Genomic DNA, 16850 nt, shown 5'->3' with positions numbered 1-16850 from the left:
CCTCTGCATCTTCAAATATATACAGTATTATTGTATTAAAGTTGATGCACGGGAACAAGGCTAAAATCACCGACTAGCAGAATGAAGGACTGACAATTATGCCAGCTTTATTACAGGCTATGTATGAAATACCTACAACTAAGTTGATTTTTCCACAGTAATGCCTTCAAAAAGTTATAACACGCTTATGTCGTCACTGTGTTCGACCAAATACAATCAGGACAAGGATGATCATCGTGAATGCCAAGACCAACAAATCAAGGTCATGAAGTCAATGCTTTCAGAAGACAGCTTGCAAGACATTTTGTATCGTCGGACGGAGGGAGTAGTTTTGCAAACTACATTTTTTTTTTGCGCATAATTGCAAACTACAAAATTTGTTCTATCACTCATCATATGCGTTGATTGAAGAGATTTTTCGGCTGGACCCTTTGAACTGAAATGAAGAGAGTAGAGCGTACATAAAAAAGACAATACATTTTTACATATTATGATCAAATTTACAACACATATATTTATTAAATAAAGTTGTTTCATATTCGGTTCAAAATTGAAATACAAGGGACTAATAAGGACGGACGGAGGAAGTAGCTACTAGTTTTAGCTACCACAGGCGGCACGCAACACCATCGTCTCAACCGTGACACCCGGTCCGAGCCCAAGCAATACACCCAGACCGTGGCGACCCACCACATGCTCACGACGGCGGCGGATCTCGTCGAGGACGAAGATCACTGTCGGCCCGGACATGTTTCCGTACTCACTGAGTACATGTCGGCTTGCCGTCAGCTTCTTGGGCTCCAACCGGAGTCCCGCCTCCACGCTGTCCAAGATTGCCCGCCCGCCGGGATGCACCGCCCAGAAAAGGTCGTTCCAGCCACCGCTCAACCCAAGCGGCCCGACTGCGTCGGCCATGCACTGCTCGATGTTTTCCCGGATCAGCGCCGGCATCTCGAAGGAAGGGTTGAAGACGAGCCCGTCTTCCCGAAGTCGCCCCACCGCGCCGTGCGTACTCTCAGGTATCACGCTCTGCGAGGCGGCCACCATCTCGAAAATCGGGCGCTCGGCGGAGGCGTCGGGTTCGGCTCCGACTATCACGGCGGCCGCGCCGTCGCCGAAGAGAGCCTGCATGATGATCGTGTCGACGTGGGCCTCGTCGGGCGCGCGGAACAAGATGAGGGTGAGCTCGGCGCAGGCGACGAGGACGCGGGCACCGCGGTTGTTCTCGGCGATGTCCTTGGCGACGCGGAGCGCGGCGGACCCGCTGGAGCAGCCGTTGAGGTAGAGCATGGTGCGGCGGACGGACGGGTCGAGGCCGAGGAGGGAGGCCAGGCGGAGGTCGACGCCCGGCATGTGGGCGCCGGAGTAGGTGCTGACGACGAGGTGGGTGATGTCGGCGGCTGGGCGGCCCCACTCCGCGATGGCCTTGCCCGCTGCCGCTGCCGCGAGGTCCGGAACGGCGGTGGCCGCGATGTCCATCCGGGCATCTAGGGATGGCAACGTGCGGTCGATGAACTCCGGGTGATGCTGCAGCAACTCCTCCGTGTGGTGGAAGTAGCGCTTCTTGATGGCCGACCTGTCACCTGATCAAACACGTACGCAGCCATGCATGGGATGGGAGCAAACGCGCGAGCATGCATCAGTCTCACGGGTTTACAGTGGGACTAACAGAGTAATTGAAGATGTCGCATACAGATTCTGTTGAGCTTGGATTTGAGCTTGGTGAGGTGCTGCTTTTGGGTGACGCGGAAGTAGTAGTCCGCGTACTCGTCCTGGCGCACGCAGTTCGCCGGGTTCGCCGTTCCGATAGCCAGCACGGACGCTGGGCCGTCGGCGCGCTGCGCCTGCCGCATCTTACGAATGATGGCGGCCGTGGGGCTTGCTGTTAGATTTCCGAGCAGTGCCATTTAGGTATGCGGGGTGAATTTAGCTTTGATTTGGAGGTAATGGATGTTTAGAGCAAGCGCGGGCTAGCGAGTTATATATAGTACCACGGCATGTTCTTTTATTAACGGAGAGCTACAAGTGGTCGATATAGTAGGAATATAAGAGCACTGGTAGGGTGCCCGTGTTTGAAATAGTTTGCAAGAGTTACATGTTAATTTTTTAAGGGCTTGCCTCACCGTAGATCCAGACCCCCGTCATTGATTCCACTCCGCCTAGGCCGCCGCCTGCCGCCGCGCAGCCCCATTGCGTTCGCCTCCGCTCCGGCCGCCTCCGCCCCGCCCGCCTCCTCTCCGGCCGCCTCTGCCTCCGGTCCATCCTTCGCCCGGCCCTGCTCCGTCCGCCTCCTCTCCGGTCTGTCCGCCGCCCCGCCCCGTCCGCCTCCGCCCCGCTCCGTCCGCCTCCGCCCCGCTCCCTGATGAAGCTATATACCTAGGGTAGGATCATGGACCTGTCCTAACTGCCCTACCCAAGGACATCTCTAGAAGAAACCACCTTTCAATCGACTTGGAGGTGTTCCACTCGACAGACTCGAAGACGCTCGACCAAGAAGCAATCACTCGACCAAGATCCAGCCACTCAACGGCCAAGAGACCTGAAGTCACTCCGCACGCTAACGGTCGATCATTAAGTAGTTTTTATGGTCATCATAACACTTTATTACTAGCGTTATCAGTAACGCCCTGCCTTAATGTACATTGAACCCTTTGTAACGTGGGCTGGCCGGGGTCCTGGCGCACTCTATATAAGCCACCCCCTCCTCCGAGACAAGGGTTTGCACCTCTGTAACCCATATTCATATAATCCAGTCGACCGCCTCCGGGCTCCGAGACGTAGGGCTATTACTTCCTCCGAGAAGGGCCTGAACTCGTAAACCTTGCGTGCTTACAACTTCTCCACAGCTAAGATCTTGCCTCTCCATACTTACCCCCCTACACTACTGTCAGACCTAGAACCACGACACTCCCCGCTCAGCCGCCGCCCGCTCCCCTATGGCGTCGAAGAAGATGCCGAAGGGCAAGTCCGGTTTCTTCGGCATGAGGGCGAAGCCGTCCGAGAACTTCGGACTGGAGTTCTCTGATGCCGGGCAGCGTCGGTGGCTCGGCACGTATCCCACCGCCGATGAGGCCGCGTGTGCCTACGGCGTGGTGGTGTGGCGTGCCGGACGGCCGAAGACGGACCTAAACATCCCGGAGGTCGAGTCCCATGCGGTGGCGGAGTGGCTCGTGCCGCAGGGCATCCGGATGGAGGAGATGCCGGCTAAGAAGAGACCGGCGGTTGTTGTTGCTCCCGGCAAGAGCGACGAGGCGGCGATGGCTTGGTTTGCGCGATTTGCAATTTGCTGCAAAGCCATCTCTAATGAAATGCTATTTGCTGCAAATTTAGAGGTAACACATACCAGAAGTCCAACCACAACCACAACCAGAGATAACATAGTGTGCCAAGCGGATATCAAAAGAACATGATCCACAGCCAGAGGCTCGGGATAGACCAAATGCAGCGACCATTAACAAATCCAAACTCAGTGTTAACAACAACCACTTATATATATTTGGACGTACATAGAAATTAGATATTTCCTAATTGTTTGCATAACAAAAAACATCTGTCTACAAGAGAACGAAAGACTAACCTATTGATGAGCACAACAGTACATACCATCCCATCATGATGTTGCCATCTCTCACACTTGATGATTACATCTTGTTATTTCTAACATGTACACCATGGGGCGATTGCTTTATTAGAAATATATTTACACAATATGATCAGAGCAACATCAAGCAGTCGGATGTTGGTGCACAGATTCTCCTCAAATTCCACACGCAACCATTGTAGAGAAGAACGACATATTTTTCTTAGGTTATTTTTTATCGAGCTCCTACAGAAAAATTTAAAGAAATCATGAGGATCATGGAGCCAAGCAAACTACTGAGTAAATCATGAGAGGAGAAGCCTCTCAACCTACTACAGGGAATCGAGTCAACATTAATTCGTGTAAGAATTAAACCGTAATGTCGATCAACAACCCAGTAGTTGATAAAATAACCCTGACATTAGGAGTAGAGATACACCCAAATAGCTATATAATTTTCCTGATTTCCATACTATTTAGATTTTGAAGGCGAATAAAGGAATTGCTTACAGTACAAAATATATGTGCAGATGTGCTTTATGGAGCAAACAGGCTAGGTGCTCGCTAGCTAGAGATTATCCCATGCCAATAATTCATCAGTGTGTGTGACATGACCGTGCGTTGCCACGGGCCTTTTGTTGTATAAAACTTAATGGACTTTTGACCCATTTCAACAACATAGCCTGAACACCCTTGTCAATGAATTCTATTTGAATATCGTAATCCATCTTCATCTCTCTGATACTCTGCAAAAACAAATATATATAGAAACACACCTTTTGTATTATCATGCACAAGAAATATATAAAGAATAATTATGTGTATGCATCTCTTCTGATTGTTAAAACAAGACAATTTTTCAGTCCGGTCCTTCATAAAGCTTTGTCAATCGGCATTTTCAAAGCATCATTGGAAGCCATTAGTTTTCATCTCTGATCTCAAAAGTGGACATGTATAAACAATATTAAAATAAATATAAGGTCATATTTTTTTGAGGGGATAAATAAGCTCACATATAATATATATTCATTGGTGAGACGCTAAATGCGAGCATATTCATATTCTGATGATAATGAGACATACTTCTTCACCCACTATCTCCACCTTTCTAATTCTCGAGTTCCCTTCCACCATCACGTCCACACGTAATCATACGCTTTTATATCTGGCGTAAATTCTAGAAGTCTATCCCCCCCCCCCCCACACACACACTCTATCTATAGTTTTTTTACATGTAGAGAAGTTGCCACCTGTCTCTCTCAATGCCTTGCTGAACCCTCTACTTATGGTTGCCATCACAAGAAAAATAGGCAAGATAGTGGTCATAGGTGGTAATTATCTAAATTAGCCAGCCATAGGCCCTGTTTGGTTCGGTTGTGGATTTCTAAAAGCAGTTGTGAAAAATCTGATGTGAAAAAGATATAGGTCATTTGACAAACCAGCTGATACAGTTTTTTCAGATTTTTGCCCGCATCCAAATCAGATTTTGGAAAGCACGTCCTGGGCTGCTTCCGCTTTTGGTTCAAATTTTGGCAGCGGATTTCTGGAATCGGATTCTGCTGGGTTTGCCCTTTGGTTCAGATTCTGCTGCGCGGCAGCGGAATCCGTCGATAAAAGCTGAACCAAACAGGGCCATAGTGTATATAAGATGTCGTGCACACACTGCGAATTGTCGAGGGCAGGGCAAAAACTATTTTCAATAAACAAAGATACACCAGAAAATAGAGTTAAAGACCAAAATAAAAGAGGGTTGCCCTAGCAACATGCGGGTTCAATCCCAGTGTAATACAAAAAGGAGACTCTTCACCTTGTGTTGTAACTCTTTTACAGTTGGTACTGCATTGATCTACACAAGTAAACTTGACCGGCTTTATCAAATAAAAGTTTGCACTTTGAACAAAATCTAGCACACCCAGTTTTGCAGCTTTCGCTATCTGTGAAAACTGAACTATGCCCACCAGTTGGTCCACAAATTCAAGCGAGGCAACTGAATAATGAAGAAGTGCCCATGATACACGTCAAATTAACTATTCATGTCATGTCAATCATCTCATCAAGACCTCTTTAACTTTTGTAGTCCTCCACTAATTAGAACCTGATATTTTGCTTAGCATCACAATGGCAATTTATTTTTCAACCTCAGCCCTTGCTGTCTGCCTCAACTCACCTTGACAACAAACGACAAGCATGATAGAATAGCTCAATGAGCGCACAACAGATAAAAGAGAAAGGTTTTAAAATGACTAACCACGAGCATGATGAGGGGCTTGGTTAGTTATGTGTGGTAATTGCCTATAAACTTTGAAGACACACGCATGAAAGATGAAAGCCATGAATTGGAACAAGTACTCCTACATGGTAGGATACACATGTTTGATGTCGTAGCCAATGGAAAAATGAAGGCTCTTTTTTTAGTATTGATAGTTGACACCTGAAGTACACCTTAACTTTTATCTTCAAATTTCCAGCTTGGCATAGAAACTGAACATAGTCTAAAAATTCAAGCCTTGCGATGTCACGATCCTTATTGATTAAAATTAGGCACTTTAAAATCTAAAATTGGTGCGGACTAATAAGGAAAAGTTTTGAATTGATTTTGTTAAAACATTTCAAAAACAATTATGAGGCAAATGGGATTGGTAGAACTAAATGGATATCTTGGTATTCTCTTGAAATTATATATGTTGAATATATCCTTGGCTATAGTTATAACCCTATGTGTAAGTACTGACCCTTTCACCCTAATTTCCAGATCTCGGTTGAACACATAATCGAGTGATCACTCGATCAGGAAAACATGCATTGTATCCTTGTAAATAAACTTCAAGATTGCATAAAAGATAGGAGGTATATGACCTGACAATATGATGATGGTATCATCCCATAAGTCATTAGCACGTTGTAGAGAATCTATGTTGCTACCAAGCAGGCCAAACATGAAACATCGAATATGCAAGAACTGAGAGAATCTCTTCATAAAATCAATTTAATGACTTGAATGTGGTTCTTCAGAAACAACACTCTGAAGCCTACAAGTGTACATGTGATTAGTTCTAGGACAGTTCATACATAGTAATTATGTGATGCACCCCAGACTATGAGGCTGCTCTTATCTCCAATTGACATTAAAGTATGCATGTATATCAAGTTTATCATGTCGGCATATACATCAGCAAAGCTAGCCCCTACAAATGTAAATATGATTAGTTTTAGGGCAGTTCATACAGAATAATTATGTGATGTGCCTCAAACTGTTCCTATGGTCTTATCTCCAATTAACATTATAAGGTGGATGAACAACCTATAAATTTGATTTTTTTTCTAGTGTTTGCAGAATTACCACAAGCAAGCAGCTGGATAGTAAGATGGACATGGGAAATAGCACACCGGAAAATTAGTGCCAAATTACGCTGAACATGATATCTAGTTTATAATTTAGAAGTTTGATGTGGTCCATAATCAACCTAGGGGGAAAAAGCACATGGACAAGCATAAGATAAAGAACCGGCAATATACCACACTAATTTGTATTTTCATCTCTTCAGAGTTAATTGGTTATATACCTGGTACCCAAACTGTGAGAAATCTGCCAACCATCTGTTTGCTGGCAACCAAACAATACCTAGACACCTGGTAAAAACACAATATTTGTCTTACTGCATGAACTTAACAGAAGCATCATCAAGAAGGTAGGATAGGACTGCTGAGCACAAATAGTTGCAGATAATTTTAAATATATTAACATTTAAAAGAGAAATATTAAGATATTTAAAGAACAAGCATATGAAATTTAATGGTACATGCCAAAAGAAAATACCTAGAAGTATTTGGCTGCTCTTCATCTTTTTCCATAGGTGTTTAAGTACCATAGCCATATGGGAATGGTGAAAAATATGCTCCATTACTTGTATCCTCCTCAATATACTCATCGACCGGTGATCCGATACACTTGAAATTTCTATCAAAATCGCTCGGCCTGACTCCTATGTTAACAGGGTTGCACACACTAAACCTACGGGCCAATATTGGTTGTGAGAACATATCATTTCCTGAAACCCTTAAACTCCGACTCAGGTTTCGGAATGATAGTGGTGGAAAATGATGAGCTATCATGTCTTCTCAATGATACCTTAAAATCAGCATCTAGTTCCACAACCGGATCAGGGACAGGGAATGGCGTGTGATAGCCAGCATGAATGCTAGACCCAGCGTTCTTGTTTAGTGTCCTCATAATAAGTGATATCCGAGCACATAGATATCAGCAGGGGTGAAGAATGGATTCAGTCATCTAAATTTAACCCCCTTGATGGGCATTGGCCACCAACATTCCACGTCGACACAAAGATTCTGCACAGATAAGGAAGCAAAATAATGACGTCTCAGAATGCGCCATCGAATAGAATTACGAAAACCACCTAACGTGATATGATCTGAATAACATGAACAGTAGCGCAGCAGATCCCTATTGCAATGTAGGAGCACAGACAGTGAACAGGTGGTACCTGTAATCTTGGGCTTTTGTCAGGCGTGACACATCAAATTCATTCCCTGATCTACGAACATGATCGATATTTCGCTTCAACGACCGTTCTGAAGTAGGCCCATAAGGAACAACATAAACATAATAACTAACAATCAGATAAGTTGGGCTGCTCCAACAAACAATCGGATAAGTAGATTGTTTATATTTATATTTGGCAAAAGAGGCATAGCAGTTAAAAAGAGAGCTCTGACCAAGCAGCAACAAAGAAAGAAAAGAGGTAGCTGCAATTTTGATGTATGAAGAGAGAGAGAGGGGGGAGCGTGGTCCAAATGCTTTAACTGTACCAATTCTGCTTTTCTTGGCAGCGCCTGTGTCCCTCTACAAGCAGCTGGTCCTCCGTTAATCACCTTCGTCCCGTCCTGCGTCACTAACACAAAATTTAGCCCCTGGACTAAACAGAGGCAGCAAAAATGCAAAGGAAAAACTGACAAATTCTTCAGTAGTTCTTCGTCCCTGGGATCAAAAGTAGAAACTTGACCACGTTAAAAAAAAAACTACTCCTATCTGTTGCTGACATGAGAAGCATATACAAAAAAAATCTAGGCAGCTCCGGACAAACATAACATCTACTGCGTGTGTTACTTGGGAAAAAGTAATGTTTGATTGGGACGTTCTATGTACTTGTACACCATTGAATTGATTTCAGACAAGGGATGAACTGAGGCTTGGAGGAGGCCATGTCCTATGTGAAGAGACAAGACGTTCTTTTGATGGGGACCTGATTGGTGCTAATGCGCCTCTGAATCAATGCTTGGAACATGGACTGGAAGCGTCCGACGGAAGTGAGAAATTACAGGCACGGGATGATGATGATGGCAATCTCAAATGCATTGAACGAAGGGGAACCTTCCTGGATCACACACAAAGGATGAGCAACAAAATGCGAGAAAAATAGTTGGTGTCTAGAGCTGTACTACACCCTTGATTAAAACTTAAAATCCAAAAGGTATAGTGTGAGAAAAGCAGAATCCTACTCTGACTCTATCTTTGGGAGAAAAGCATTGTTTACCTTGGGTAGTAGCATCGTTATCCGCATGGAAATCCTGCGCCTTGCCCTTGATGTTGAACCACATCCTGACAGGGGACTTGGACCAGGAGACCTGCACATTCAGAGACGAATTAGCCATCAAAATCAACCAATGGCGGTTCTAATGGAACAACAGCTTGAAGAAGAAGTAGGCCGGCACGCACCTTGCTCTACATGTTGATCTCCTCCCGCATTGTATCATAGCAAGGCAGACCCTGAACCTGAAGCAGCATGACCGGATTTACCCACGGCTGAGTGACGGCGCTCTGACTCTATCCTCTCCTTTGCTCTCTGTGGTCCTCTCCTGTCCTCTCTTTGGCCTAGTCGAACACCACGTCCGCTTCTCCTTGGCGCAAGGCTTCCTTTGTTCACTGAGAATGAAAGGAAAAGAAGGAAGTCAATGTCAGAAATACAAGAAGGCAATAAAAACAAAGATCACAACATCCTGTAGCTTGAAGCAAAGTAATCTCCCTTCTAAAACATACTATTCCCTCCGTTCCTAAATATTTGTCTTTTTAGAGATTTCAAATGGACTACCACATACGGATGTATATAGACATATTTTAGAGTGTAAGTTCATTCATTTTGCTCCGTATATAGTCACTTGTTGAAATCTCTAGAAAGACAAATATTTAGGAACGGAGGGAGTAATAGCTACCAGATAGAAAATCAATTCTTGCATGCAGCTATAATTGGCAAGAAATTTCACTTTTAAGAAGGTGGCTGAGTAGATCACTACACATGTTGGTTGTAAGATGTATAAGTACGACTTAACAGAATTATAACGAGTTATATGTTAAATTATACAATCTACAGTGCCATTAGAAAGCATCACACATCATGGATTAAGCTCTACCAATACGAAATACCTTGAACTGTTTGCTTCATATCTAAAACTCCGTACCGCATATATGGACACATACCGAACATGTGCAGTTGTAAACGAAAAAACAATGAATGGTATCTGCTTCTAAAAATACAGAATTTAACAATAAAATATGTTTATTTTATAGAAGATTTATTCAGAGCTACCTTCTAGGCAGTGCATTCAAAAATCAAGAACGGTCCCCACTAAATTTTGAATAACATAGGTTTAATTTTTCTCATCAAGTTAAATCAATAGGCATGGAAACCACATTGTAAATTCTAGAAATAGTTATACCACAAACAGTAAGCTAATAGATTTAACTGGATTGAACAACAAAATCTGAAAAATCAGAAGATATATATTTATCTGTTAGCCTATTATTATGGAAACTGTTAGCACCACTCCCGTCAGCTCTAACTTCTCTTCTAACTGATGCGCTTAGTTAGCAGCTATTTCTTATTAGGGATGGAAGAATACTGCTCTCCTACAATCGGCAGAACCGTAAGTAATGATGCGACATTTGCCACTTTGAAGAACAATCCATATTGCAAGTGATAATGTGAAGCAGAGATATCTTCTAATGCCAACAAGAAATGACCATGCTAGAAAAGCAAGTTGTTTGCAAATCAAATTGGATGAATAAATTGGAAGTACAAATGTACTTAAAATAAAGAAGTTTTGATCAAGTTCATTAATAAATAACATGCACTAAACCACTTGTTATAATAAGGATGCTAGAGAGATTACTTGAAATCCATACAAGCGAGCAATTAGAATTATGTGGTGCAGAAGAATGACTTTGGGCTGTCAAAAATAAAGAACAATGATTGTGTCTGTCTATACACGATTTTCCTCTGCTCAAGCAAGCAAGCAAGAATCAAACAACACAATATACAACAATTTGATTGCACACACGTTCAGACTGGACGGATACGTGCACATTAGCAAACACCACCAAGTTGTGTCCAGACCAGGCCAGGGGGTGGAGCTCACCACACCAGGCCAGGGGGTAGGAGGAGGGAGTAGGCAGCCGCAACAGCCATGAGGGAGGGCTCGTCCTCGTTCACCTGAAGCAGTAGGAGCAGCAGCTGGTCCAGATCCGAGCAACCTGCACAGAAAACAAAGGAAAGGAAAGGAATCACAAGGAGGGGCATGAAGAAACCGACAAGACAAGGGAAGGAGGCGCGCGCACCATGGTCGGAGGTCGCCGGAGATGGCCTGCAGCCAACGCGCGTCCTTTCCTTGGAGGTTGAGGCGTCGGACCTCCACGGGTAGCTAGGGTTTCGGACGTCTCAGTCCATGGCTGCAGCCGGGTCGGACCTCCATGGTTGCAGCCGGTGCGGCTGCGGATCTGGGCGCTGCCTCCCCTTGCCGCCGGACCCCTTCCATTCCCTTCCCTCCCTTGGGAGAGGGAGAGAAGGTGAGGGGGAGGAGGAGTCCGCCGACGGTGTTGCCATGGCCGGGCAGGCCGGACGGGAGGTGGCGGGGGCGGCCGCGACGGGAGGTGGCGGGGGCGGCAGCGACGGGAGGCGGCGTTTGAGGGAGGGGGTCGGCGGCGGCTGCGAGGGCGAAGGATCTGGTGTGGCGTCGCTCGAGGGCAAAGGCTTCGCTCGCTCGTTCGCAACGCACGGGCAACGTCTGGCTAATTTTCGTAGGTTACGTCGTAGAACTTTTTTAGGAAGATTTTCTGTAGATGAACCGTAGTGTTTCACAATGGCCTCGTGGTAGCATATCGTTTTTTTGTTGTCTCGAGGGAGGAAGGGAGGAATCGTTGGGTAGCGGGAGGTGGGATCGAGGACGAAAATTAACCGTCTCTCGTGGGATGAAAATTGACCGGCAGAGCCTACCAACTGCTTCATTAGGAGTAGAGATCATCTACGTCCGCGTGCGCGTGGTCCATACCCGGCTCAAACGCTCGGATGGACGACCTAGTCATTGACCGGTCACAAAAATTTCATGTAGACGCGTCTCAGTCAAAACTGCTCATATCCAGCTTAAATACGGGACGCCCGAGTGCAGGCACGTTCGCCAACCCCACTGCAGGTCTTAGCGGTCCCATCTTGCCATAATTTTGGTACGGCATGTTAGAAGGGAGAGAGGGATTTGGTGGAATAGTTGTTATATTGCTCGAGCCTCGTGGGCATATATATATATATATATATATATATAGGAGTACATGATCAACTTGGAGTACAAGACAAGCCAGAATAATTCCTAGTTTATCTTATGTTTCCTAACTAATCACGATACTCAATACCCCCGCAGTCACAACAGTAGCGACGCAAACATTGAGACTGGAGAAGAATCCAAAGACAATCCGACGGACACCCCCTCACAGTCGTAACGGTCGACGCATCGCGGAGTCGTGGCTGGAGTGAAAACCGACGAGATTGCTCAAGCAGGCGGTAGCCCTTTGTGTCGTTGTCAAGGTAGCCGAGAGCGTGGGTGGTGGAGCCGTGGTCGAGATAGCCGTGCGAAGAATGCCGTGGTCGAGGCTGAGTCGGGGTGACTGGTGTCGAGAAAGTCGCCGTGGAGCCGCGGGCGCTAGGGGGTGCCGAGTGAGCATGGGCACGGTGGTGTAGAAGTAATGGTGCGCCAGGAAAAAGATGTTGTTGACGACGCGTCGTGCCGGGGTTTCCAACCCCGGGGACACATCGTAGATGAAGGCACACATCGGTGTTGCCAACACCGGACATGCGTAGACGAACGAAGACGAAGTTGACGAAGCGCCGCACCAGGCTTGCCAGGCCCGAGGACACGTCGTAGATGAAGGCACGTGGAGGTGTTGCCAACACCGAACATGCGTATAGTGGGACTTGCACGAGCTGTCCACCATGTCGAAGAAGTCGGAGAAGCCAGCAGAGAAGGACTCGACGATGGTTGCGGCGCCAATCGGCGCGGCGACGATGTCACCCGCGGTTGTCGGAGTAGAAGAAGTGGTCGGGGTAGATGACAGCGACGCTGGCGACAGGTTGGTGCTGGACGAAGATGAAGGAGGTAGACGGGTGGCGGCGGCTACGGGGCTAGCGGCGGCGGTAGCGAAAGAAGAGTGGCGGGAGCAGCGGCGGCTAGGTTAGAAGCGCGGCGGCGATGCTCGAAGTAGGCGAAGAATCCTGACAGCGTGACAAAGACTGACGCGGACGGTGGCGTTCCCGCGCCAAGGAAGACGGTACGGCGCATGCCACGGGAGGTCGACGCGCGGGGACGGTGGTGGACCGTGGGCCGTGACGCGACGGCCCGAAGGGGCGACGCAGTGGCGGCGGGCAGGTCGGGGCGACGGCAGAAAAACCTCGGGGTGACGGCGGGGACCGCGGGCCGTGGTGCTGCGGCCCGAAGGGGAGACGCAACGGCGGCGCGCGAGTCGGTGGAGCCGTGGGGACGGCCTCGGGCGGCGGCGGAGACAACGTGCCACGCTCGCTACGGTCCGATGGGGCGACGCAGTGGCAGCGCGAGGGTCGGTACTGCCACGAAGACGGCCTGGAACGGACGTACTCGAGGCGGCGGTAGACCGCAGGCTACGGCACTACGGCCCAAAGGGACGACGCAGCGGCAGCACGCGGGTCGATGCAGCCACGGAAGAACTACAGGGCGGCGGCGTTGCGGTCCGACGAGGCAATGCAACGGCAGCCCGATGCTCAATCGATGAAGAGACGCGCTGTACTCGAAGATGATCTTCACGAAATCCTTGAAGGCGTGCACAATCAACGGACCAGGTCGATCGGGCGGCGCTGATGAAGTGGATCGCGGGCACTCAGATGATCAGTCCAATTGCTCACGAGGAGGAAGATGCGCAGACGACAGCAGAAGGCCACGCACCATATGCCAACGAAGTAGCATGACCAAGCCCAACATCCACGATCGCAAACACGCTAGCGTGCTCGTGCATGGAGCGGCGACATGCAGCTCGGGTTTAGCTCGAGACGTCCACGTCCCATCCACTACATGTGTACGGTGTATGTAGATGCACATCACATGTGCGTGCATGTCAGGATCGCGTGCAAAGTAGCTGGATGTGGCCGGCGGACGGAGCACCCGGCCACACGCGTGGAGTCGTCTGACAGTTGATGAAACGGGGCGAACGAGTTGATGTAGGATTCCTGATCCGATCGAGGCGATGACGATTGGCGGAGTGACGTGCGAACGGAGGCGCGGACGGCGGCCGTTCCGGGCCGCCGTGTGCCGCGCGAGGCCGCCAAGTCGAAGAAGACGTCGGTGTAGTCGATGCCAAAGTCGAAGTAGAGGCATGTGGGTCGACGGCGGCGGCGGGCGACGAAAATCGATCGTAGATCGGAAAAACCAAAAGAAATGCCGATCAAGACGACTGGCGATTGAGAGAAAAATCCGAATCAAAGGATCTGAAAAAGAAGACTTTCTAGGGAAGCCGGTCAACATCATCGGTGGACGAACCCTAGGTACTGGCGGCGCGGCTCCCGACGGCGATCATGGAGACCGACCTCCTCGGGGGCGGTGCGGAGCGGAAGTGACGGCGACGGCTAGGGTTTGGATCAGTTAGGCTGATACCATGTTAGAAGGGAGAGAGGGATTTGGTGAAATAGTTGTTGTATTGCTTGAGCCTCGTGGGCATATATATAGGAGTACACGATTAACTTGGAGTACAAGACAAGCCAGAATAATTCCTAATCTATCTTTATGTTTCCTAACTAATTACGATACTCAACACGTCAGATGTCCTTGTGAAATGACTAAGTCTCGAGGCCATCGCAACTAGGTGGTTGTCTGAACGGGTTGATCGGAACGAAGGACACGAGTTTACTTAATGTCAGTGTCAAAACCGGCAGATCCTGGGTAAGGGGACGAGTTGGTAGATCGGACATTGGATAAGAGAAGAAGAACACACAAGAAGTTTACCCAGATTCAGGCCGTCTTAATAAAGGTAAAACCCTACGTCGTGCTTTTGTATATAAAAGAATTAAATCTACTAAGCTAGAGCTGCTTTCATACTTTTGAAGTACTAGAGCTTAGAAGGACATTTGTACAGCTAAGAATGAAGGAGGGTTAGGTATTAGAAACCTCCAAGCCATTAATGAAGGCCTTATTCTTGCTTCAGCTTGGAGACTTGCAGATGCTCCTAACTCTTATTTGTACCTTGTGCTTAAATCCAAATACTTTCCGAACTCTTCCATTTGAACTGCTACTTCCACTATTCCAAAATCTGCTTATTGGTCTTCCATTCTCAAAATGCTTCCCAAGTTAAAAGCCCACTCTTTCTACCAAATTACTCAGGGGAATATTGCCCTCTGGAGTTCCCCATGGTGTTCTTCCTGGTCCACTATTCATAATCATCTCATCATTCAGCCACCTGGCTTTATTTATCCTGCTCAGGTTAAGGATCTATGGCTTCCTGGGCAAAAGACTAGGAACAACAATCTTATTCATTCTCTTTTCCAAGAGCCTATGGCTACTTCTATTACTCAAACCTCCATCATTCAGGATGACTGCCCAGATATTCTCTGTTGGGACCTCGCCCCGAGTGACAAATGCACTTCTAAATCCGCTTATAAACTGTGCTTGCAGGATATTCAAAGCATTCCCAGGAATACTCCCTCTCAGCTATCTTTGCAGGTTAAAAATCTTCTCACTCAGGTTTGGAAGCAAAAGTTGATTGCACCTCGTGTTCAAACTTTTGCATGGAGACTTCTTCGAAAAGCTCTTCCTACAGGTTTGCGAGCGGGCCGCTTTTCAATTCACATTTCTAAAACATGTTGCAGGTGTGGTGAGGATGAAAATGAAATGCATCTCTTCTTTCTTTGCGATTTTGCTAGAGCAGCCTGGTTTGGCCACCCTTGGTATATTAGATCTGATGGCTTGGTTCAAAATCATTTCTCTATGCACAGTATTATTCTCAGTTTACTAAATATGAATCATCTTCATGCATCTATATCTAACATACTAAATTTTATGTGGTGCATATGGAAAGCTAGAAATGATAAGCTTTTTGACACGCGCAATTCTCAACCTCATCATGTTCACACTGCTGCAAAAGCTTTGTCTGACCAATACACGGCTGTGTCAATTTCTTCTAATTAGGGACAAGCTATTGATCAAGTTCATCAGCAAGGAAATAGTTGTGTTATTCCTGCTCAAGGGCACACTCTCAAATCTAATGTTCTTATATCTGGAGCAAAAATTTATTCTGATGCTGCTTTCAAATGTGCAAAGGTTCCAGGATTACCACATGGCACAACAGCTACAGGAGTAGGAGTGTTTCTCAGTTTTTTCCAGGACCAAGCAGAAGTGAATGTGCAAATTCAAGCTTCTACCCAGAACATCAGCTCGCCACTTCAAGCGGAAGCTCTTGCTTTGCTTTTTGCAGCTCAAGTCGCCCATAGACTTCAGATCTCTAGGCCTACTTTTCTTACTGATTGCCTCTCTTTGGCAAAAGCAGCGGCGGCAAGAAGTGTATTGGCAGATTCCACCCTTTGGACCATCAGAACTTCTCTAGCTGAATTTTTCTCCTTTACTAATGATCTCCAAGCACAGGTGTATCACATATCAAGAGAGATCAATGGTATTTCTCATAATGTGGCTCATCAGGTTCTTAGAAGTTTACCAGAACCTGACACTAGTTGTTTTGCTTCAGCTCATACAAGCATGATATGCCCTGTTGTTTCTCTCCTGTCTAATTTCAATTTCTAGGGCTATGTAATTCACGCTGTAAGATGTTACTGAGCTGAATGTATTGGGTGGCGCTTTGTGCGCCTTTCTACGTTAAAAAAAACTTTTGAAGTACTTGGTGTGAGTGCATATCAAGCTGACACACGTGGTGTTTTTTAATATTTAGTTCACTATTAGGTTTTTTCTTTGGTGTTTG

At 46.9% G+C, this 16850-nt stretch overlaps 1 protein-coding gene and 1 long non-coding RNA gene across 2 annotated transcripts; both read right to left on the bottom strand.

The window, feature by feature from the left end:
- Positions 1-488: 488 nt before the first annotated feature.
- Positions 489-2011, bottom strand: LOC125513206 (bisdemethoxycurcumin synthase-like). The gene is made up of 2 exons (XM_048678239.1): positions 1694-2011; positions 489-1583 (listed from the first exon to the last, which is right to left on the bottom strand). Exons 1-2 carry the CDS (start codon positions 1905-1907, stop codon positions 601-603), a joined length of 1197 nt encoding a protein of 398 aa, XP_048534196.1. The 5' UTR covers positions 1908-2011; the 3' UTR covers positions 489-600.
- Positions 2012-8502: 6491 nt separating this feature from the next.
- LOC125513207 lies at positions 8503-11704 on the bottom strand. Its single transcript, XR_007285745.1, has 5 exons — positions 11211-11704; positions 11012-11126; positions 9315-9521; positions 9133-9223; positions 8503-8973 (listed from the first exon to the last, which is right to left on the bottom strand). It is a non-coding gene; the product is annotated as an uncharacterized LOC125513207 (long non-coding RNA).
- Positions 11705-16850: the final 5146 nt, after the last annotated feature.

This window comes from Triticum urartu, chromosome 6 (genome assembly GCF_003073215.2).
Source record: "Triticum urartu cultivar G1812 chromosome 6, Tu2.1, whole genome shotgun sequence".
Classification (NCBI taxonomy): domain Eukaryota; kingdom Viridiplantae; phylum Streptophyta; class Magnoliopsida; order Poales; family Poaceae; genus Triticum; species Triticum urartu.
The sequence above is the reverse complement of the archived record's forward strand: the minus strand, read 5'-3'. Positions and strand labels throughout refer to the sequence as shown.